This window comes from Varanus komodoensis, unplaced genomic scaffold (genome assembly GCF_004798865.1).
Source record: "Varanus komodoensis strain SLA01 unplaced genomic scaffold, ASM479886v1 scaffold51, whole genome shotgun sequence".
Taxonomy (NCBI): domain Eukaryota; kingdom Metazoa; phylum Chordata; class Lepidosauria; order Squamata; family Varanidae; genus Varanus; species Varanus komodoensis.
Genome location: NW_025336100.1, coordinates 3,691,829 through 3,717,215, shown reverse-complemented (window position 1 = coordinate 3,717,215; position 25,387 = coordinate 3,691,829). Strand labels below are relative to the sequence as shown.

At 44.0% G+C, this 25,387-nt stretch overlaps 1 protein-coding gene across 1 annotated transcript in view; it reads left to right on the top strand.

Annotated features, from left to right (window-relative positions):
- Nucleotides 1-1,612: 1,612 nt before the first annotated feature.
- PARM1 (prostate androgen-regulated mucin-like protein 1) overlaps nucleotides 1,613-25,387 on the top strand; it is a 47,719-nt gene continuing 23,944 nt past the window's right edge. Inside the window, exon 1 of the mRNA XM_044447400.1 lies at nucleotides 1,613-1,809. Within this exon, the coding sequence (XP_044303335.1) occupies nucleotides 1,752-1,809 (58 nt within the window). The 5' untranslated portion in view covers nucleotides 1,613-1,751. The remainder of the gene's footprint in view (nucleotides 1,810-25,387) is intronic.

Genomic DNA, 25,387 nt, shown 5'->3' with positions numbered 1-25,387 from the left:
AAGAGATTTTCATCAAAATAGGAGGGGCAAGACTCCTGCAATTTCCTCACATTTTGCAAGTGGTTTGGGGGTGAGGGGACATAGAAATATAGTAGGAAGAAGTTGCAAACTGCAGATACTTGCCCAAGAAGGGTAATTATTTTAAACTGTTAGTGTTCCACTGCCTTCCTGAAACCTGCCCAATATACGAAACGTAACACATACAATAATCCAGGCAAATATTATGAATGTTTGGGCTTTAGGGCTTTAGAAGTTTATTTAATCTGTCTTCATTACATACAGGTATGGCTTTATAAATAGGTCATTTGCTTTCAAAACAGATGAAGTAGCAGCTTTCAAAACAGAAATATTGTGATGTGTGCTGACCCAAAACATGAAGGACCCTTAAATAAATTGAGATTTCTCTTGCTATATCGTATTTTTTCATTTGAGGTTTGCTTAAAAGTGCTGCAGAATAGTAAAATGTCTTGATCTTTTGGCTGTGTAATTTACAATCCATTTTTGTAAATGTGTACCTATTTTTGACTAGTCCATGCAGCCAAGGTCGTTGTAAAGGTATTCACTTGTAGCATTATACAGTGCCTTTTTTGCTTTCTCTATAACACAGTAATGCCATAACCATTTTGAATTCTGAATGTGTTTACAAATCAGTATTGTGCTTTTAATTTGTAACGTGTATAGTGGAACAAACTTATTTGCTTGTGATCTGTATCTTTAGTTCAGATAGTTGCATAAGATGTAGCTTATCCAGTATTTTGAGAATCTGGAGAAAGCAATACTGCCACATATAGCTATCCCACTATTTTGGTAGAAAATATTTTGCCAACAAGGGACAAAGTTCATGCATTAAAAATATTTGCATTTCTGTTATTTTGCTTAGTCTGTAAGCAGGAATGAATGGTTTGGTTGCAAAGGCAGGTGAAAAGATGGGACAACTTATCTTAATTTTAAGAGTATCCTCACAGCCAGACTATTTTACTGCTATACTGCTAAGCACGCTTACTGGACAGTCAAACCCACTGAACTCTGCAGGCCTTGCTTTTAAGTAAGCCGAACTTCTGCAAACATGCAATTCAGCCAGCTTTTTCAGCCGGCCGTGGCCCTCGTGGCTCACATTAAATGGCATTTTTAAAACCTCATAATCACAGCCAACAAAAAATATCAAGCAAATGAAATTTGTTTTATAAGCCAAAGTTTATCCTAGTAATCGCCAGAGAAGAGACGGCAGAGGTGGCTAGGTCAGTTTGTATTTTGGGAGCCATTAAGTCTGGCAGGACAAAACCGAAGCGAGCACGTAACGAAGCAGGAGCATGGAGCGAGAAGCCAAGGCTCTTAAGGCCTGGCCTTTGCAGGGTGTTTCGCTTTTCTCTCGAGTTGGCGCCTCCCTTTCCATCAGGACGCCTCTCGCCCGGCTCAACTAGCCGCATCGCTCAATACGCGCACACCGTCCAGCAGAGGCCGCACTGGGGTAGCGACAGGAACGAGTGGGGGCTGCTGCGCCCGCGGGAGGAGGCAGGCTGGAAGTGCTGGACGGAGACCTGGCTCGAGCGAGGCGTTTCGCCGCAGCGGACCTGGCAAAAGAGAAAGACGCGCTTCTGGCGCAGACAGAGGAAGTGCAGCTGGTCCTGCCTGCAGGATCGCGCCAAGTTGCGCAAGAAGGCGCCCCTGGGCCGAGCGTGAGTGCTTTGCCCTGGCCACCATCTCCAGGGGCTCCGCGCCGGGCGTCCCCGCCGCAGAAGGCTCTGCGCACGATGGCTCACCAGGAATACCGGGCTCTTTCTGCCCTTTTCTTCGTTGTCACAGTGGCAGGTAAGGAGCGGGAAGTGCAACTTATTCTAGGAAGGTTGTCAACGTAGTAATCCCGTCCTAGCCATCTTTGGGATCCGACTTGATGTAGCTTTGATGTCGACTGCCAAGGAGCTCAATGCTTCATTTAGCACCAGGACTGCAGCCTTGGAGAAAAAGTGGGAAATAAATGTCATTGTTCAAGCTGAACATGAGTCAGCAGTGTGATGGAGCTGCAAAAAAGGCGAATGCAATTTTAGGCTGTATTAATAAAACCGTAGCTCCCAAGTCAGGAGTAATATTAATTCCATTTTATTCATTCTTTTTGTAGGTAACTTCGGTTGCATCACACTAATATCTAAAGTAGATGGCCTCTGGAGTGTTGCATTTGCTTTAAGAAGGATATAGACAAACCAGAACAGGTTGTGAACAGGGCAGCAGGAATGGTCATGAGTACAGAAGAAAACATGTGGAAAGGTCTTTAGTCCAGAGAAGTGAAGACTGGAAGAAGAACATGACAAGACTTTTAGAATACGTAAAGGGGTGCCACATAGAAGAGGATCAGGGCTTGGTTTTGCTCCCCCAGAGGGCAGAATTAGCTATAATGGGCTTAAGTTCTGGAAAGGTTTAATTTTGTTGAACTTTGTGAAAAACTCCTGAGGAATGGTTCTGCAGTGGAAATAATTACTTCAGGGGTTGCAGAGGTCTCCCTTGCTGCAGGTGTTCAAGCAAAGGTGATGTAGGCACATGTTGGATGCTTTAGCACTTAACTTCCTGCATTGAGAAGGGGGCTTGGGTCAGATCCCTCCCCATCTCTGCGATCCTAGGAAACAGATAAACTAGAGGCTTTTTTGAAATGATCAAATGGTATGAGATGTCTGAAGATGCTCATGAAATTGATTATTTTTTAAAAAAGAAAACTAATTGTTTCATCCCCAAAGAGTGTGAGTACAGATTTCCAAGTGCAGGGCTGTGCTTGGGAAATGGGCTGTGATCCTATGCAGTCAGGTGCTTAGGAATCTATAGGACTTAATGCCAAGTAATGAGTGATATAATTATTGGGGAGAGTCCTACTGGAAATGATTTAATTTACCAATGAAAGGGTTATAAGTGAATATTCCAGGCCCATCGTCTAACTCAAATTTCTCGAAGGTGTCTAATTATTTATGAAGTTATTCTATAGTCTACTGTTTGGAGGAGGAGGAAGAGAGAACACTGGGGAAACTGGAACATAAGCCGAGCTAATATGGCTTGTGTGCTGTTGAGGCAGGAAGTTAGAATTGAAATTGAAAGCAGGGGACCTGCAGAGTGCAGCGAGTTTTTCTTTGCTAGTTAAATGGGAGTATTATGATCTTCTTGTCAGCCGATATTATTTAAGAACAGAAGAAAAAAAAAGAAACCTTGTTACTTGTCCATTGTTCAGTATGACAGAACACTGCAATCACTTGTTTTGGTCCATGTCCAAAAATGCAGCACATAACACAAGCCAGCACAAGTTTGCAAACACATCTATCGTACGCAGCTCATTAAAACACTAAGGATAAGTATTCTTCAGATGGCAAGCCTACATTTTTTAGCATGGTCTATGTGAAGTGAACTGTACTATCCTCCATTTGTCAGGCATGAGCAACTTGTGCCCCTCAGATCTTGTTGAACTGCAGTTCCCATCAGCCCTTGCCAGCATAGTGAGGAATGACTAGAGTTGTAGTCTAGCAAGATCTGGAGAGCTACAGGTTGCCCATTCCTGCTTTTTTAGAATAGTGCTAATTGTTGGCCACACACAGCTTCTGTTTACATAATGTTTTTTCCAATGCTGGCGCATATATATATATATATATATATATATCTCATCCTTCAGGCTAACATCCAGCAACTGAAAATACCTTAAGAATGCTTCAGCTTCAAACCTACTGTTAATTGAAGTGTTCCAAGGTACACTTGCAAAGATGTATTTAAAGGCAGCTTCACTGTATGTGATTCCACTAGTGATTCCTCCAATAAACACACAATATGATTTGGAGACAGGTATTTCTAAATGCATAGTGCACAGCTACAGGAAACTGTGGCTGATCAAGTTCTGAAGTGCAGATCACAGCTCTGCCTTGTAAAATTATCCTGCCTGCATAGCTGGTTGAGCAGAGCAGTTTTGTCCCATGTTCTACCAAGTCTAATGAGCTGGTAGTTGTGAGGCTTGAAAGGTCATTGCTTGCGTGTTGACACAGAAGCGGTACGTCCTGACCTCCTTTGCCTATTCAGTATGCTTCTACCAGTGAATCACTACCCTGTCTCTGCTAGCCAGGAGGTCTCCCTCAGCTTGCCACTTGCTGATGCCTGGGCATTTTGTGTGTGATCCATGTCATCTGGTTCTGTGTGGCAACTATATTTTGCTCAGGGCCTTGCATCTGTGAAACATTCACATGTCTACATTGCTTTCCCCACCCTCCCTGGTTGTGAATAAGCATTTTCCAAATATCACACCATCTAGAACATTTCATTTGTTACTTTTGATGGGGTGCTTGATTTTTGGTAAACTAAAAGTACCATAATCAAGAGTGAGAACAGGAGGGACTTCACAGTTCCTGCCAAAACCATAAATCATAACATCAATCTGAGAAGCAACAAAATTCAAATCCTCTTCCGAAAGGACCCTAACAAATCCAAGTCCACAATTGAACAGCAAACCATATTTTATTAATGTAGCAAAGTATGGACTAGACAGTGTTCAAGAATTCAGCAAGTCATGCACTAGGGTTAGGGTGCTAGGGTTGTTGTACGTTAGGTGAATTAATCAATACACTGTTCTTGCTTGGCTTTTCCCTCTTCCTGTTGCTCATCCCCACTCTCACCAGGGCATTGGGAGGGGGATGCCATGGTAAACAGCGGCTTGCAGGGCTGCAGGGAATGAGACAGTCTCTTCAGCAGTCCTTGGTGGCAGCAGTGGTGATGACAGCGCAGCAGGTGTGGAAGGCCTTGGCCCTGGCTGGCGTGAAGAAGGAGGGTCCCAACTTGACATGCCACAGCTGTGTCACAGCTTGTCCGGCCTCCATGCCCCCACATCCCTGCTTTCACCAGGGCATCAGGAGGGAGGTACTGTGGTGGACAGCAGCTTGCAGGGCACACAAAATAACTGTTGGACATAACTGTTAAAACAATGGCATACAAAATAACTGTTATGCACGCAGCACAGCTTGTCTTCACAGCAGGGGGATAGAGTTCACTGCAAGTCCATTAAATGAATAAGACTACTTATTTATTTAAATTGGCTTGTTGATTAATTTATTGTAGAAAGTGAAAACCATTTAGCAAGAACTCCAAACAGACACTGGGGGTGACATTGTAAGGGCCAGTCAATCCATGCTTTACGCAGCTGGCTTCTGCTGCACATTAACAGAACAGGTCTTGCTGGGACATAGGTGTATGCACTGTGGTTAGTGTGCTTTCACGGCATTCTGGTTCACTGCATCATTATTACAGGCCTTGCCTTAAACTCAACCGTAAAGTTTAATGGTGTACATATTGTAATTCTTAAGAAAAAAAATTCTCAGTATGTCATGAGAATAAGACACATTTCTAGCTGCATGGCTGCAAGGCTATGCTTGAAAATGTGTGGGTAATGCCAGGAAGCAGAAGTCAGAGATATTACTCTATAAGATCTTTCTTTTGGCTTGGCAAAGACATAGTAGTTATGAAAAGGTTTAAATTGTAGAATAAAGTATGCAAAATTTGAGATGTTACAGATACTTGTTCAGGTTGCATAATATAGGTAGAATTCAATTTCATTATTTGGAGGCATGGAATATGAATTTGCCTGGAGGCATTCACTTCTGGACAGCAGAAGACACTTGTGGAAAAATGCTGGGCTGGTTCCACCTTCATAGCTCTTGTTGTTCTTACTTGGTACAGCTGTCACTCCATAGAGGTGCTGAGGATAAGCCGCAGTGTGCTCCCCTTCCTCAGGAGGAATGCCAGTAGGAGTGTAAGGTGGGGATGCCAGTGGCAGCCTCTGAAAGTGCCTCTTGGATGTTTTTCAGCAGCTGTCATCCCTGCCTTGCTCCCGTATGTGCTTCTGTACATGACCCCCTGGGCTTAAAAGTGTCATGCAGACCTACCCAGTATTTGATTATCAGACACACACTTGCAAAGCACATAGTGACTGCACTGCTCCCCACACAAATCGCTTCGAGTTCCACAGGTTGCAGTGGTGAAGAGCAGGAGCAGCTCCAAGGGGCTTTTGTAAGTGGATCCTTTGCAAATACCCCTACGGTTACCCTCTCCTTCTATGCTTACCCCATATCAAATTGCAAGCTCCTTGAGGCAGGGATATCTCTTTTTTACTCATACTATGCTTTAAGGGACCATGCATATTGATGATGCTGTGTAAATAATGATGATGATTCCCAACCAGGTCTGGCATTTGGTCAGTCAAAAATGAACTTTGACTGTCCAGAGATTTATGTGTTTGTTTGTTGGCAAAATAGTGAAGGACAGTATTATGGTAATAACAATGCTTACAACAATCATTAAAATACATGGATGTGCTTTTTGTCATTTGTATTAGTGTTTAAACTGTTAAAGTTTTGTAGAATTGAATGTTTAACACGGGGTAGGGGGCAGCTTCTTAATCATTGTGGACTGTGTATGGAACTGCTTATGATGAAGTCTTACGTGGCCCTGATGTCTTTTGGGCAAAAATCTTTTAATCTGTGGTGAAGCTGTTGTAGATTGGCATTTTTCTGTGTGTTTATTATGTGCTGCAGGTGTCTCCTTACCTGTTGACTTTACTGTGGGATTTAGTGTGAATCCTGTCAGCAGGGTACGGGTAAGCATGCTTGGGCATCAGCTGAGAACCTATACCCCAACAAAGGTGCACAGGCCAAAGTCCCGCTGGAATTGCTCCTGGATCGGACAATGGTAGTGGTGAGGAGATGGAACAGTAAACACCACTGGTTCTCTGTCGAACAAGCAACTGAAAGCAGTGGCAAGAACAGAGATGACATGCTGCAGATGAGAATGACAGGCTTGCTGAACAAGGAGACCCATTGAGGGTGGCTTGCCCAAGGGTGCTCAGAAGCCTGGAACTCCATGTAAACTGCTGTGGAAAACTGAAGGGGAAAAGAGAACCTCATTGAATAAATCAGTTCCCTCTTGTGAATGTATAAGCAAAGCCTTACTTGGAGACAGTTTTGTGGTAGACAGCAGCCTATGCAAGCCATCTCTGTGGGCTAGGAAGGGACACATTCCTTTCCACCTTCTCAGAATTTCTTGTCGTATATGCTCCCCTCTTCTTAGTTTTACAGAGACAGCTGTTGTTCACATTCACGCACCATGTACATAAACAGGATACCAGCACTGAATGGCACAACTATAAGCAATGCTTAATTATCCTGGACCTACCCCTGTAAGAAATCCTGCCATTTGTAGATCTTTGATTGCTAGCAGTTATTCCCACCCCTCATGAAATTGTTCCAATCCCAGTAGCAACAACTTCATGATTTTTGTACATGTCATTTGTACACTCAAAGTGAGCTTGCTAAACTTGAGCGTATTTTCTCAAGAAGTGACAGTTATGCTTTGAAAAAGTGGGGAACCTATTTTAGAAGATCCTGAAACTAAGCAGTTCTCTTAATGAGACCAGAGGTCATGCTGAGATAAAAAGCTACAAAACAAGCCAGAAGCCTCATTATGTGTTTGAAACCTAATTTGTATCCTGTTGTTCCTTTGATGCACAGACATGTGACTACGCAAGCAAATTGTAGGAGTCTGGTGTCTGGCAACTGAGGGCATTGCTGTTGTGTTGGATTAAAAGTGAATAATAAGTTCAATATTTAATGGAATTGCTTTTGACCTACCTCACTTGTTGACCAGAAATGTCTGGGGTGGGGGGAAATAGGTTGGCATTTGGCCAAATGTTTACTCTTTTCAGTACCTTCAACCTTACCTATTATAATAATCATTTTTGAGATGTTGCAAGGATCAGTAGTGGCACAACTCCATCCTGTTCCTTGGTTTGGAATTTGGGTGTGCTGGAAAGTTCTTTTGTGCAACCACCTAGAAAGGAGCAGGAGTTGTATAAGAGCACAGTTCTGCTTCCAGCCAATCCCTTAGGTCAGGGATGGCCTTTCAGGATCTTTTGCTTTTGTGTGCACACATGTGTGTTTTACTTTAGCTAGAGCCAGTTACACAATGGCAGTTCATGGGTTGAGCCAAAATGAGATGGTGTCTTGAAGCACAAGCAAATGCATTTTATCTTGTATGTTAGATACAATTCACAATTTACATCTGAGTTACTAGGTCAGAAACTTTAAGACTGGACTATAAACATATTACCTAAAGACTTGGAGTGTTTCTGTGGTTTGTGTAAGGCTCCTTTCTACAGAAAGATTCTTGGTGAAGGGGTATATCTTCTTTTTTTAAATTTGGAAATGTATTTGTCATGAGTACTCTCCTGTAATTTGTTTGGCTATGGTATGTCTTTAGCATTCTTGATATTTTCCTCTCTTTCTCTGGGTATGCAAGTCTGCCACTGGAAATTAAGTTCCAGTTAACCTCTCCCTCAATATCATGCCAACGCTATAAGGCTCCTTTGCTGGCCTGTGTGTTCCTGAGGATGAGGCGCTGATATTCAAACAGCCTATGGCTCTGAGTTAACAATAAACAAAATGGAACTTAATTTGTATATTAAGCATATTGGTTTCAAGAGGTTTAGGCAATCAGGCAGTCATTGACATTCAACCAGGCCAGAGAAAAACCCTCCTTTCTAGAACCAGCATGTATGCATCCTTGAAATGTAGTTGGCACTGACCAGGCACCAGACCAGAGAAAGCTAGTTGGCGCGTGACAGATAAGAGCTGCTTAAACAAAGGCCAATTCACACCAGCCCAGCCCATCCTCCTCCTCTTCTGTGTAATAGCTCCCTGTCCTCTCCCCTCCTCTGGAGCATCTTCTTTGCTATGCAAGTGGGAAAAATCATGCTATTGTAATTTTTTACTTCTGTTACCTGTCGGAAAGTTAACTGTGTTACGTGTAACCCTTTAATGGTCAATGTATAAAAGGACCAACTGAGGACTACTAAGGGGTGCCATCTAGAATGATTCATTGGCAGCTGTTATTTTCATGAACAAATCTTTTAAAAGAAAACCTTCTGTTGTAGATTTTGGGCATATGCACACAAAGACACAGACCATTTGGACATCAAGTCTTTATTTTATTTATCTTATTTTATTATTTAGATTATTTTATTGATCTTTCCCTTTTTCACTCAAGTTTCTGTCAGCTTACAGTATATCTCTCACACTTTGAATATTTGACAGTATTAGGTTTTGACTCTCCCTAGTTGCTAATATGTCCTCTAATTATTCTACTTCCTTCCCTTTCCTTTTGAATCTTAAATACCTTTTATAACACTCTATGATATTCTAATGAGAAGTCTGCCTCTTCTGATTCTGGAGACCGCTGACTGACTATAGTTCTGACTATTAACTGTTGACTGACTGTGTGTGTGTCTCTGTGTGTCTGTTTTCTCACATGCATCCATGCTTCACTTATGCTGTTCTGAAACATATCAACATTTAAAGGAACACACTCATAATGTTTTAAATCATTACTGTATTCATTCTGTTGAGCCACGTATTCCCCATCTTGTATTGATGCATTTGGTTTCTTTTCCTGGGTGGAGGACTTGGCACTTGTCCTTACTGAATCTCATTCTGCTGCTTTAAGCCCAGTGCTCAAGTTTATCCAGATGGCCCTGGATTTTCATTCTGACTTGTAGTGTGTTCACTATCCCACCCAGTTTTGTATCACCTGAGAATTTGCTTATCTTTCCTTGTACTTCCTCATCTAAATCATTACTAAAGATGCTGAAGAGCACTGGGCCCAGAACTGAACCCTGTGGCACTCCACTACTTACCTCCATCCAATTTGAGAAGGTGTCCTTGATGAGCAAGTTTGTGTCCAAATTAGCAGCCAATTTTGGATCCACCTAATAGTTTCTCCATCTAGTCCAGTTTTTGCTAATTTGCTTATCAGAATGTCGTGTTGAAAGCTTTGTTAAAGTCTAGGTAGATTATGTCCACAGTATTCCCTCTGCCCATTTGGGAGGTTACCCAGTCAAAAATGAGATTAAGTTAGTCTTACAGGATTTTTTAAAAATAAATCCATGTTGACTTCTATTACGCACTGCATTTTTTTCAAGATGCTTGAGGTTTTTTCTCTGTTGCCAGGTGATGGTATGCCATGCTGCACATCTCCCTCCCATAGTTTAAAGCCCTCCTGATGAACTTTTCCATGTAGTGGCCAGACATCTGCTTCCCATTCTTTGTGAGGTGCAATTGATATTATGGTGATTAATAAAATTGCACTACTCTACTTGGTGTCCTATATCTGGGCAAGTGGGACATGAATTCTCCACCTTAGACTGAGAACACATGAATTTTTGCCATGGATTTTTAAATGATTCTTCTCTCCCACTGTAGCAGAGCCTGTCAGGAAGCATCCAGCCTTCCTCTCCCTTCTTGGGAATGAAGCTGTTTAGGTTTCATTTTCACTGCAGAAGCCTGCCTTATCTACACCTGAAGGCCATGAGGCCTTGGCATGCTTTCAGGAAATTACTCTGGCTTTTGAACTGGGAAGGTTCTGTACACTGCCTGTTGAACCTCTGCAGTCTCTTCAGAGTTGTTCTGGTAGAGACTGAATGATGCATTGACAGAAAACAGAGTCCTCTAAATTCAGTAAAATATGCCTGGAGTGAAGCTCATTAATGGTAATAGGATATCCACTGAAGCAGCAGCTGACCAGAACTGTGGAACTGAAGATGATGATTTATGAAAGACTGACAGGGATGCATGGCTCCCCATACATGAAATTCAATTACTTTGAAAGAATACAGACTGCTCCAAGTTACAAATAGAGGCATCTTTTTTCTCAGAAGCTTAGAACCCCTCCCTAGTTTTCTTCCACAACTCAAACTTTTTAATAACTCCTTATTAGACTTCTTGAGTAAAATACTCAAACTACAGCCTAAGACATTGATGGAATACACCTCTTTCCATCCCCAACCAACAAGAGCTTGGTGATGGTGGGAGTTGTATTCCAGCACATTAGCTTGGTACTTAGAATGGTCTGAAAGGCCTTGCCTGACAGCCAAAAGTACAGAGGAGTTCAGACAACGGCCTGTTTCTCAATGAAGCAGTAAATCTCTGTCTGGGCTCTCCTATTTCAGACTATGGCAAAGTATAACATTTTTAAAATCTGTTGCACGTAGATAATGGGTATCTTAAGGAGAAGACTACGCTAGAATCCTGCTGCATGACAGCTGCATGTACTGGAATTTGGGACGTTTGTTTACAACAACACTAAGATGAAAACATAAGAATATAGCAAAGGGTAGTAAAAGTTTCCTGGTCAGTGTTTAATCCATTTTGTCAATATAACCACACAGCCAACTTCCCACAACACAATTAACATTCTGATGTGATTGAGATAGATGATTAAGCAGCCAAGGAACTGCTTGCTAGGACATAAATTCCAGATGTCTGAAGGCCCAGCAGGTGTCAGGAGTTTGGTTTCCAACTGAGGGATAAGAAACTTAGCTAGGGGATTTGGAATAAGTGATACTAGATGTCTACACTATTTATGAATAAGGAAATAATCATCAAGAAGAAATATGGCTGAGCAATCTGGAAGAAGTGATACCTGGTAACAGTACAGTATGAAAAGAAGAAAAGAAAGCATACAATCTCAATGCTCAAAACCAGAGAATGGCACTCAGGCACTACACCTGGGTTTGACAACCCAGCATTTGTTGGGACATGTACACTTGCTGAGAAAATATTTCATATCTCAAATCCAAAAAGCTGTTTCTGCTCTCCAAGCTATAGTTTCAGTGACATGCACTTTGATAGAATTAAATTATTTTGACAATTGCTTCTACTCCTGAAATGTTAAATTGAAAAAAAAAAACACTTGGACAAAGGCAACCACAAGACATCTTTAAAGATGCTGATTGCTCTTTTTTACACACAGAAATTGAAAATTGTCCTGTTAAGCAATATATTTTTAAAAGAAACCAATGCAGATCATGGCCATATGCAACTTAGTCAAATAAATAGTTCTTTGGAACATTAAATCACTAGCCAACTGTTAGGGGAATGTCTGTAGACTATAGATTGGGACAAAGTCTTAATGATGAATCTTGTGTGCTAAAACATCTTATGAAGCTGCATTCAAAGTGCCTCAACATGACAAAAGTAACTTGTATGTGACTCAGCCTTCCTCTTCTGTATCTTTGGAACAACCAGGGAAAAAAAGATTTATAGTACTGTAATATTTTCATTCACGAGTGAAGGATCTGCACAGCACCTTCACTGGGAAAGGGCCATATTACTGGACAAATAAAACTTACCTGAAGTGAGAGGAAGTGTTTGACATCCTTTTGCTCAGTGGCTCAAAAGGAACTGTTGAATTGAGTTTTCAGAACTTTAAGACATGTGTGGAAATACGGAACACATTGCAATGCCCTAAGTCCCATAAAATGCTTTTGAAAACAGAGGCTATTCCACTGAGACTCCTTTTGACTACTACCAAGGTGTTTTATTCAGGGCAAGCCTGCTGCAAAAAAGATCCGCTAAACAGCATAAATATCTTGGCAACAAAGTTATAATGGTAAAAGTAATTTTTCTCCACCTACCTCCCTAAAGTACCCAATCTGGCTACCTTGTATGGTGGAAAGTGGGCTTATTAACTCCATGCTGTACTCAAAAATGCAACAAAAACAATATCAAAAAAGGAGAGAGATGAAACTTCTGAAATCTAATGAAACAAGCATACCTAGACTCTTTCTGTGAAGGGAAATGGGGTTATTATACAAAATTTGAACAGAAATAGGAAAAAAAGGAATTCATGAGGCCATCCAGCTACCTAATCATATTTGCCCTCTTTAATTAATGATTGACTGTATTCCTGAATATCTTCAAACCTCAGATAATTTGAGGTTTGTAAACCGTCCTGAGATATTTATATAAAGGACTGCATGCAAAAGTTTTTAATAAATAATAATAAACAATTTCTTGGAATGTTGCAGATTGGAGATGTGAATTGGCAGAAAACTACCTTCTACAGTTTCTTCAGTCTTTTGATATGATTACCCTGGGGAAGATCTACACTAGAGTCCCGTACATTATGAGGGAGTACAGTCTCAGTATTTGGGCTGAATACAGTTATTACAGTTGGGGCACATGCTAATAAATCCAGCATTTCTACTGGATGTCTACTGTGACCTCTTGTCACAGACCTATACAACTGTAGGAGAAGAGGAGGAGTTTGAAAGGTGATATGCAAGGAAATGGCCTTACACCATTATCCATGCGCAAGTGAGAAGTAGCAGTGGTGGGGAGATAGCACCTTCTGCTGCCTCACAAAAAATCACGAAGAAGAAAAAAACAGAGAAATGAGGAGGAAACTACCTGTAGCCATTGTCTTACTGGGTAAAGTCAACAAAACCAGCTTCCCAATTCCCTCCACTTCTGTGCTGACTTTCTCACAAATGTTTGTTTGTTTGTTTGAAGCTTTTCTAACCCGTCCACCACATACGTCTCAGGACGGCTTACAATAAATAACAAATATGGCAAACCAAGCAAAATGTAAATAGCAAGAGGAAGGGGAGACAGGCAATGGGACCACTTAATAAGGAGGGAGGGGATTCAGCGACTGATGTGAGGGAAAAGGCACAGATGGTAAATGACTGTTTTGCCTCTGTGTTCTCCCCAAAGCAGGACAGGGGAGATCTGCATGGGGGATCAGATGAGGCCGGGGATTTAGGGGCACAGATTAGACCTCCCCCTCCCCAGAAGTCGAGGAGCTCCTCAGGGCACTGGACATTACAAAGGCCCCAGGCCCTGACGGGTTACACCCAAGGGTACTTAGGGAGTTAGTGGGGGAACTGCCACGTTTGCAGGCCTCCATTTTGAGGCCTTGGAGAATGGGTGAGATTCCAGAAGATTAGGGGATGATATTAGTGGTCCCAATCTTCAAAAGGTAGCAGAGGGGACATGGGGAATGACAGGCCGGTTAGCCTTATGTCCACTGTGGGAAAGACAATGGAAAGGCTACTAACAGGAAATGGTCTGGAGATCCTAGATAGAGAAAGGAGATTGGTGGCCATGCAACATGGCTTCCACAAAAATAGGTCCTGCCAGACTAACCTTGTGGAATTCTGTGACAAGGTTTTGAGGTGGCTAGATGAAGGGGATGCGGTGGATGTGGTTTGCCTGAATTTCAGCAAGGCCTTTGACAAAGTGCCACATGATATCCTGGTTGAGAAATTGAGGAGTTTTGGAATAGACCAATGAACTGTCCGATGGATTAGGGCATGGCTGACGGACTGAAAGCAGAGGGTAACAATGGGGAATCATTGGAATGGCAATCATTGATGCGTGAGGTCCCCCAGGGCTCTGTCCTGGGACTGATCCTGTTCAATCTTTTCATGAATGACCTGGAAGAGGGGGTCACAAGTTTGCTGATCAAATTCGTAGATGATACTAAAAGGGGGGCAGTGTCCACAACTGAGGAGAACGTACTCCAGATACAAAAGGATCTGGACAGACTATGGAAGAGGGACGTGGGGGGGGGGCAACAGGATGGCCCAGGATAAGTGCAAGGTCTTGCACTTGGGGCATAGGAATGGGTGTCAGAAGTACAGGTTAGGGGACAAGTGGCTGAAGAGCAGCACTTGTGAAAGGGACCTTGGGGTACTGGTTGACTGCAGGCTAAACATGAGTCAGCAGTGTGATGCGGTGGTCAAGAGGGTGAACGCCACCCTTGGTTGCATAGCCAGAAGTGTGGCTTCTAGATCAAGAGAGGTATTACTACCACTCTATACAACTCTGGTGCGCCCGCAACTGGAGTATTGTGCTCAGTTTTGGGCCCCTCATTACACAAAGGATATAGCACAGTTGGAATCAGTGCAGCGAAGTGTCACTAGTGTAAGCCATATGAGGAGAGACTGAGGGAGCTGGGTCTTTTCAGCCTTGAGAGAGTCACAGGGGACCTGTTAGTGACATACAGGTACATGAGGGACTGCCATTCAGAAGTGGATCATGACTTTTTTTCCCCTGCAGTGGAGGGCAGGATGCATTCCAATGGAGCAATGCTCAGGGAACCAAGATTTAGGATGGATGCCAGGAAGTACTTCCTGATGGTTAGGACCCGTAAGGTATGGAATGGGCTTCCACTGGAGGTGTTCAAGGATAGGCTGAAGATGCATATAGTAGGCATGTCATGAGTGGAGCCAGCTGGAGCCAGGGGTCAGACTAGATGGCCCAGGAATCCCCATCTGACTCACTCTTTCTAAACACCGCATGCGGCAACTCAAGATAATAAAACCTCAGTTAAAACCCACTAGACATTAAAATAATAGGAAAATAAAAAGGATTTCTCCTGACGCTGAAAAGCATAAAGCATTGGCACAAGGCAAACCTCTCTGAGGAGCGTATTCCATAGTCAGGGCTCCACTACAGAGAAGGCCTTCCTCCAGGTAGCCACCCTCCTGATCTCCTTCAAGGAGGGCTTCCAGAACAATACCCTCGCCTCAGATGTCAAGGGGCATGAGGGCACATAGGGAAGAAGACACTCCTTCAGGTAACCTGGACCAATTCCATTTAGGGCTTTGTAAGTCATCACTGGCACCTTAAATTGGGCCTGGACTTCAATTGGCAGCCAGTGTAACTGACAGAGGACTGGCGTTATATGTGAATACCTGCCAGTCCCCATTAACATCCTGGCAGCTCTATTCTGAACCAACTGAAGTATCCAGACCGTCTTTAAAGGCAACCCTACGTAGACCACATTGCAGTAATCCAATTGGGAAGTTACCAGAGCATGGGTCTCTGTTGCTAGGCAATGCTGATCCAGGTAAGGGCACAGTTGGTGGATTGGCTGAAGCTGCAGGAAAGCACTCCTTGCCCCTGTTGCCACCTGAGATTCCAGGGATAGCTCTGGGTCAAGGAGCACTCCCAAACTGCATACCCTGTCCTTTAGTGGGAATGCAGCCCCATCCAGGACAGGGCTAAAGTCATTTACCCAGAAGGCTGGACCACCCACCAACAGGACCTCCATCTTGTCTGGATTAAGCCTCAGTTTATTGGCTCTTATCCAGCCCATGACCCCAGCCAGGCACTGGTTAAGGACAACCACTGCCTCACCTGGATTAGATGTAAAAGAGAGGTAGAGCTGGGTGTCATCAGCATACTGATTACTCCACAGCCCAAACCCTCGGATGACCTCTCCCAGCAGTTTCAAGTAAATGTTAAAAAGCATGGGGGATAAAATGGAACCCTGCAGAACTCCATGGCAAAGCTGTCATGGTGCAGAGCCATAATCCCCCAGCACCAACCTTCAGGAATTGGCCAGACAGGTAGGAGTGGAACCACTGCAAAGCAGTGCCTTCAACTCCCAACCTGGCCAACCTATCCAGAAGGATACCATGGTTGACGATATTGAAAGCCAATGAGAGGTCTGGGAGAACCAACAGGGATGCACTCCTCCTGTCCCTTTCCCTCCACAGATCATTATACAGGGTGACCAAGGCAGTTTCAGTGCCATAGCAGGGCCTGAAGCCAGATTGCAATGGGCCTAAATGGTCAAATTCCTCCAAGAGCACCTGGAGTTGTCCTGCCACCACCACGCTCAAGCACCTTGCCCAAAAACAGGATATTAGCCACTGCCCTATAGTTGGCGGTTATCTGTGGGTCCAGAGTTGCCTTCTTCAGGACAAGCCTCATCACCACCTCCCAAAGGGGTGGCGACCCGGCCTTCTCTCAAAGAGGCGTTGATGACCTCCTGGACCCAGGTACATATCCTGTTTTTGGTTTTGATGAGCAGTCACGAGGGGCAAGGGGCAAGCAGACAAGTGGTGGGTTGAACCAATCCAAGCACCTTGCCCACATCCTCAGGCCACAAAAACTGAAACTCATCCAATAAAGATAGACCAGACAGTGCTCTGGATGCTCCCTGCTCTGAAACTGTATCAACTGTGGAGTCTAGCTCATGGTGAATCTGAGCGATTTTATCCCTAAAGTGCTGGGCAAAGTCATCAGAGCCAGCTGCTGATTAAGGCTTCTTAATTACTGCCTAGCAACAGTAACACACACATTGGTTAGTTCCCGCTTGGATTTCTGTAACACGCTTTATGTGGGGCTGTTCTTTAAGACAGTCCAGATACTTCAGATGGTTCAAAACAGAGCTGCCAGGATGCTGTCAGGAACTGGGCGTTATTCTCATATAACCCCAGTCCTCTATCAGCTCCATTGGCTTCCCATTGAAGTCCGGGCTCAATTCAAGATGCTGGTTATTACCTATAAAGCCCTTAACAGCTTGGGACCAGGATACCTAAAGGAACGCCTTCTTCCCTATTTGCCCTCCTGCCCCCTGAGATCGGCAGCAGAAGCCCTCCTCCGGGAACCCTCTGTGAAAGATATTAGGAGACAGAGTACCCGGAGGAGGGCCTTCTCTGCGGTGGCGCCCCGTCTATGGAATGTGCTCCCCAGAGAGGTCCTCCTGGCACCATCATTATACGTTTTTCGGCGCCAGGTTAATACCTTTTTATTTAATCAATATTTTAACAAGTTTTAATATTGAATTTTATTACCATATTTTAATTGCACCCAGAGTGGGTCGTTAATTTATTTATGTTATACTGTTATGTATTGAATTTTATTTGTATAAGCTGTCCTGAGGCTCTCGCAAAGGCCTCGCAAAGCTTACCTTGGTCTTCTCATTGGTGAAATTGTTTTGGCAAAGATACATATATAGTTCACATTATGCCCTGAAAGTTGTAAATCCTTCCCTCTTTCCATCATACTTGGGAGGCGGCTCTACTGGGCATCGTTTCAACTTTATCTCCAAAGGCTGGGGGGGAGGGCTGCTGCCACTGTAGGCATGCTGCATGAAGTGAAGCAACTTCAGCTCGCAGCCGATTAATTTCCTCATTTGCTGCCGCAGATTCGACCCTCAAAAGGATGTTCTCATCTTGTAGAGCTTTGCACTCCGGGGTGTGGGGGCAGCCTGGGTTGAGGACTCCATCAGCGAGTTGCTCCAAAAAACCTTCGCCTGGCTGTGTGAGTTACGATGCTCTTGTGGATGATGGAATGTGGAGGAAGGAGGGGGCAAGCTGTCGTGAGGCTGTAGCACTCTTCCTAATTACTAACACAGAGACAGGCAATAAAAGTTTAAAGCTTTTTATTCTAAACAACTTCAAGATACACAGGCGACGAATAGTGCAGGAGCTGTTAAAGATGGTTCTAAGCAACACAGTTGCCCCCTCCTTTCTGACCTCTCTCCGATTTACGACGTACTTTTAATCCTGTGAACTTGAATTTCCCCCTGGGGGCTAGATAAGCTCCTCTCCCTCCTTCTTTGACTTTGCCTCTCTTCTAATTGGTCCAAGTGCCGAAGTCTTCTCCTCAGCTGGGCATTCCTCATGGCAACAGACATTCCCACGGTCGCCCCATGAGCGTTATCAGAAACTTCTACAAAAACTTCAGAGTCAGGTGGCGGGTGGGGGGGCGGCTTTGTGCCATGGGCACCAAGTAGAAATCTTCTTGCTCTAAAGCCTGACTCTTGCTGGGAGCTCCTGGCTGTCTTTCATGTGCTAACGACTCTTCTGAGATGACCCTACGACATACTAGAGAAGACCGTAATATGGGAGAGGTTCTCCCAGGATTAAAAGTAAATAAGCTAAGTATTGTTCGAATTAATCTTTAAACACCATGTGGGTGTGTTATTTAAATGGAAGTTGCAAGTTTATTTCAGGTAATTTCACATATTTCTCTGATGGGGTAGCAGTCTGTAGAATTTATGTTAGTTTCCTTCTTTGTATGCACAAGTATTAGCCCACAAGGAGGGCTTTCTCTGTGGTGGCACCCAATCTATGGAATGCGCTCCCCAGAGAGGTCTGCCTGGCGCCGTCGTTATTTGTTTTTTGGCACCAGGCGAAGACCTTTTTATTCAAATGTTATTTTAATTGTTAATATTATTTATTTATTTTATTCTTTGGCCAGGGTAATTTAAATTATACTGTTACATTATATTGTTTTATATTATGTAATTTATGATTGTGAGCCGCCCTGAGGCTTCGGCAAATGAGGCCGCATAGAAGTTCTCTAAATAAATAAATAAATAAGTATTAAACAACTGACAGTAGAAAATAGAGCAAAACTTGATCTCCCATGTCTTAAGTTTTGCCATAGGGAAATTGGCAATGTTCTTCCCTATTTGCCAAAATCAGTTGAAGGTACCTTGGGTGAGTGAAAAGCAATTGAGATGGTCCAGGAAATAGAATCTCTGATAATAGATGAGATTTGTTAAGATTCCAATAGCAAAGTGAAGGGAATATAGTCAAAATATATCAAGAAATAGTATCCATCTTGAAATTGCATGTAGCTGGTATCTGTAAAAAAACAATGTGTCATCAATCACTTCCCATGATAAAGAAGGCAGGACAGGCAAAAAGATCTTAGTCAAGTACGTTAGAGAAACCTAACTAGCTAGATCAGAGGAAACTAGTATAGCCATATTAGCTTGATGGCTAGCCTATAAAAACCCATCCAAAGAGAAGAAAAAATATGTTTATATGAAAGGGTAGAAAGTTCTGGGGCAAACATTCATAAGCAAGAATGAAACTAAATTGAGACTTACGGCAGATGGGGAAGGTAAAGGTATGGAGAAAGTTCATATTTGTCCAAAAGGTTTTTTAAAATTTGTATTTCAGTAAAGTTTTTTTGTCAACTAATAATAATTATTATTTTGTCAAATAATCCAAATTCCATAGTGAACAGATTGTATCTAAATGGGAGTCTTTGACTATTGAGAATGGTAATGAGAAGATTGCAGTTCTTGTTAAGGGGAAAGCTTTGGGTACAAAAATGCTACCTGATGATAAATGCGGAAGGGCCCCCGTAATGATTTAAAGGGTTGCATGCATGATCCTTTAAATGTTGGTAAGTTTCAGAAGGGCACGGGGGGTAGGGGCAGGGGATGAGTGCCTGAAGTGAGTGGTTGGCGACTGAGAGTATATGGACGGAGCCTGGAAGTGTGTGAGGAGGAAGAGTTTAATCTGTTAGAAGTTAACAGTCAGTTGTGGTCTGTCAGCAGTTTCAGTTAATTGGAATCATTCAGGGGTCTACTGAATCTGAAGAGGCAGCCTTCTCTTCAAAATCCTAAAGAGTGCTATGGGATTGAGGATTCATAAAGACAAAGGGAAGGAAGCAGAATACTTGGAGGATTTAAACAGTTTAAAACTGTTTTTGTCAGTTGCAGGCTTTGGCTCATTTAGTCCTGACAAAACAAACTGAATCCTAAAAATACCGATAAGCCTATTAAGTGTAATTTCTAAGCTTTCTTGCATAAATTGTGTTATGCAAAAATCTGCGAAAATACTTCTCCTCAAGTTAAATAACCAAGACTACCATCAGAGTGAGGCAATTCCTTCGTTTATTGCAATAGACGGGGAGAACCTCTCCAAAGCACAAACACACAAATCATCTCCTTTTGTACCCTAACTTGGCTGCCATAGCCCTCCCCAATTCCCTCATTGGACGAGGTACTAAGGGGGTACAGTCTTTCCATCCGCCTACTTCATATCTCCCATCTCATCCCTGCATCTCTACATGCATCTACATACATCACATGTGCATTTAATTAGCCCATTGTCTATTCAAGGTGTGTGAGTTAATATTCATCAACCTACTATGCCTGCGTGTTCATAACTACAAGTTCACTAGTTCACTCCTTCCTGGCTTCACCTTGCCCTATGACCCCCCCGTCTCATAAAACTACTGGGAGTATGAGATAGAAGGTAGCCTTCTTTCTTCAACCCAATTATCTTTTTCTCCCTTCCACATTCCTTCAGACAGGCTTCATGGCTTGGTTGTTTGCCTCACTGTTTCTCAATCACTGAGTTACTTCCTTCAATTGGAAGCAACAAGACCTATTCAGAAAATCCTGAAATTCTTATTTAGAATCAGTCTTGATCTCATTAAAATGAAATTACAGAGTCAAGAGAAAATATTGCTATCAGCAAATGATATCAAGGGGTGTTAGAGTTGGCCTGGAGTACCATATTGATTCTACTTTACCAGGACCAAGAGAACGAAACTTACCTTTTAGCAATCATTTGCAGGTCTCTGCAAAAGCTAAAGTTGAGGCCATCTGAATGCCGACATTGCATGGCAGTGGTCATCTGAATGCGAACTACCCAATCTCAATTGCATGATAATCTCAATGCCAACTACCTCCCACTTAGCAAAGTTATTGAATACTAAATTGCCCATGTGCCTAAATAGCAAAGAATCTTCTAAAATCTTGCTGCACCAGGCTTTCCATCCATAACTGGAGAGCCTGAAGGCCTGCAGGCACCAGTCACCACAGGGACTTGGGCTCTGATTTGCTATGATATGATATGATATGATATATGTGTTGATAGTTGATATCTGTGTAGAACGAATAGCAATACATGGCTTCCAGCCTAAACTTCTTGAACATGACATAGTTGCCTACTTATTCTCCCATCCATCATGCCTGGATGCATATATCTGTGGTATTATCTGTGACAAATGTTAGGAAAATTGATAGAATTGTACAATAGTAGAGTTAGAAGAGGCCAGTAAGGCCATCTGGACCAACCCCCTGCTCAATGTAGGACTCTGCCAGTATTATGAAGAAAGCAGCAATGAACTATAAATGAACTCCTAATTGGATTAATCAAGTCAACCAACTTTACTAAGAGGATTGCTTGTTTTTAATGAAAGTTCTATTTTAGTTATTGTTTCCCTTAAATGAGAATTTATTACCTTCATTTCATATATTTTATATTTGTGTTGTTTGTAGCAGGCTTAAATTGAAGGAAGTAGGGAAAAGCACTAGGCCACTCAGGTATGACCTAAATCATATTCCTGATGAATATACAGTAGAGGTGACAAATAGATTTAAGGAATTAGATCTGATAGACAGAGTGTCTGAAGAACTATGGATGGAAATTCGCAACATTGTACAACAGGTAGCAACTAAAACCATCCCAAAGAAAAAGAAATGCAAGAAAGCAAAATGGCTGTCTGAGGAAGCTTTACAAATAGCTGAGGAAGGAAGGGAAGCGAAAGGCAAGAGAGAAAGGGAAAGATACATCCAATTGAATGCAGAATTCCAGAGAATAGAGAGAAGAGATGAGAAGACCTTCTTAAATGGACAGTGCAAAGAAATAGAAAACAATAGAATAGGGAGGACCAGAGATCTCTTCAAGAAAATTGGAGGTATGAAGGGAATGTTTCATGCAAAGATGGGCATGATAAAGGATAAAATGGCAGGGACTTAACAGAGGCAGAAGAGATTAAGATGAGTTGGCAAGATTACACAAAGGAACTATACAAGAAAGAACTTAACATCCCTGATAACCACGACGGGCTGGTCACTGACCTTGAGCCAGACATCCTGAAATGTGAAGTCAAACAGGTCTTAGGAAGTCTGAGCAACAACAAAGCTAGTAGAGGCAACAGTATTCCAGCTGAGCTACTCAAAATTCTAACAGATGATGGAGTAAGAGTGCTGTACTCAATATGCCAGCAAATTTGGAAAACTCAACAGTGCTCACAGGATTGGAAAAGGCCAGTTTACATTCCAGTTCCAAAGAAGGGCAATGCCAAAGAATGTTCATAGTACCGCACCATTGCACTCATTTCACATGCTAGCAAAGTAATGCTCAAAATCCTACAAGCTAGGCTCCAGCAGTATATGGACCAAGAATTACCAGAAGTACAGGCAGAATTTCAAGGAGGCAGAGCAACTAGAGATCAAATTGCCAAGATAAATGAGCAATGTCTTGCAGTACTTGCAGGACAAACAAGGCAGGGGACCAAGGTAAGGTCTCGGAAGGGATCCCAATGGCAGACCAGGAGATGGCCTTGGTGGGAGTCACGGATGTTGCTGTCCACTGCGTCAGCTGCGACATGTTCGCCCTTCTCCCCCAGGAGAGGCAGGGTTACACCTGCCCTCGGTGCAAGCTGGTGACCCTGCTATAGGAGGAGGTGAGGTGCCTGAGGGCCGAGAGAGCTCTCCAGGCCCCCCAGGAGCAGCCCCCCTCTGGACAGAGGATTGAGGGAGAGACCACGGGAGGAGCAGCCATGGAGACATGGAGGCATGTCACCCACAGGAGGAGGAGGTGAGCACGGCCTCCTCCTTCTCCTGGCACCAATCTGGAGCTGGGAAACAGGTTCTCTCCACTTGGGGGGGCTGGGGCTGATGAGGCCTCAGGGGACCAGCAGGACCCCCTGCCTGGGATGACAAGGGGGCCGCTGCAGGAGAGGCAAGGGCCAGGGCATGGCCACCCACCAACACCCAGAAGACACAGCGGCGGGTGATTGTTGTTGGGGACTCCCTGCTGAGGGGCACTGAGCCAGTGGTGTGCTGCCCCAACCTGGAGACAAGGGAGGTTTGCTGCCTGCCGGGCACACGCATCCAGCATGTGAAGGACAGGGTGGAGCATCTTGTTCGCTCCGGGGGTCACCAGCCACTCTTGGTGATCCATGTGGGCACAAACGAGGTGGCCAGGCAGGGTGCGGTTGGGATCACCAGGGACTTCGAGGCCTTGGGGAAGAAACTCAGGGAGCTGAAGTCCCAAGTGGCCTTCTTGTCAATCTTACCAGTCTGGGGATTTGAGCCAGGAAGGGACAGGAGGGTCTCCGAGGTGAACGACTGGCTTAGGGTGTGGTGCCAGAAGGAACGCTTTGGGTTCCTTGACCACGGCACTCGGTTTATTGCCAATGGACTTCTGGCAAGGGATGGGTTACACCTCATGAGGATGGGGAAAAGGTCCTTTGGAGATGCTCTAGCGAGCTTCATCCGGAAGACTTTAAACTGAGCTGGGGGGGGGGGTCAGGCCCCCCAGAAACGTGTCTGCACTGGACAAGTGTGGGGAGAGGATCAGGGCTCTGGGAGCAGGGTTTCAGAAGTACTGCAGGAACTGACAGGACTCCTACAGAGAGGGGGCAGGTATTGGGGCGGATGGGAGGAAGGAGGAGGCTGGGAACTAAAAGGAAAGGAAGCAGTGGGAAGGAATTGAGGTGCATGTACACCAATGCAAGGAGCATGGGTAATAAGCAGGAAGAGCTTGAAGCTCTCCTGGGAATAGGAGGGTATGACCTGGTGGGAATCACAGAAACTTGGTGGGATGAAAGGCAAGTCTGGAACTTGAACATAGAAGGGTATCACCTTTTTAGAAAGGACAGGAAGGGAAAGAGGGGTGAGGGCATGGCTTTATACATCAGGGAAGCGATAGAATGCAGTGAGATAGAATGCAGCACAGATGGGGATTCGGTAGAGGCAGTCTGGGTGAAACTTAGGGGTTTTGACAGGGAAAGAGACCTGACAGTGGGGGTATGTTATCGCCCTCCAGGTCAATTTGAGACCCTGGATGATGTCCTGACAGGCCAGATTCTAAGGATATCTCGGGGGAGAGACACAGTAATTATGGGAGATTTCGGTCTCCCAGATATTACTTGGGAGACTCACTCGGTGGTGACAGCCAGGTCACGTCGCTTCCTAGAAGCTATAGAGGGAGGGTTTTTACACAGAGGGTCCGAAAGGTGACGAGGAGGGGAAACCTCCTTGACTTGGTCTTGACCAATAGGGAGGAGTTGATAGATGAATTACAGATTAGGGGAGCTCTGGATGCGAGTGATCACTCCATCCTTTGCTTTGAGATCAGGGGACTGGGGACGTGCAGCAGGTTGAGCACTAGAAGCTGGGACTTCAAGAGGGCCAACTTTGGCCAACTGAAGGCCAGACTGGGGAAAGTCTCCTGGGATAGGTTAGGAGAGTGCTGCTATGCATGCGAAAGGAGGTGGTTAGAGGGATTAGATGAAAGAGGAACCTCCATAGGAAATGGGTACTGGGGGAAATAGACAAAAGGGTATACTGGGAGGAGGAGGCCCGTCGCAGAAGGATTCTTCACAAGGCTAAGGCTGATTACGAGCTGAGACTTGCCAAGAATATCAAGAGCAACAAAAAGGGCTTCTTTCAGCATGTGAATAGGAAAAGGAAGGGAAGACAAGTGGTGGGACCACTAAATAAGGAGGAAGGAGATCCAGTGACTGATATGAGGGATCAGGCACAGATGCTAAATGACTATTTTGCCTCTGTGTTCTCCCCAAAGCAGGACGGGGGATATCCGCACAGGAGATTAGATGAGGCTGGGGACTTAGGGGCACAGATTAGAGTCACCCCCCTTGAAGTCGAGGGGCTCCTCAGGGCATTGGACATTGCAAAGTCACCAGGCCCTGATGGGTTACCCCTGATAGTACTTAGAGAGTTGGCAGGGGTTCTCTCACGCCTGCTGACCTCCATTTTTGAGGCCTCGTGGAGAACAGGTGAAGTTCCAGAGGACTGGAGGGTGGCATCAGTGGTCCCAATTTTCAAAAAGGGTAGTAGAAGAGACATGGGGAATTACAGATCTGTTAGCCCTATGTCCATTGTAGGAAAAAAAAACAATGGAAAGGCTCATAAGAGAGAGAGATCTAGTGATGCTAGATAGGGAAGGGAGGCTGACAGCCACACAACA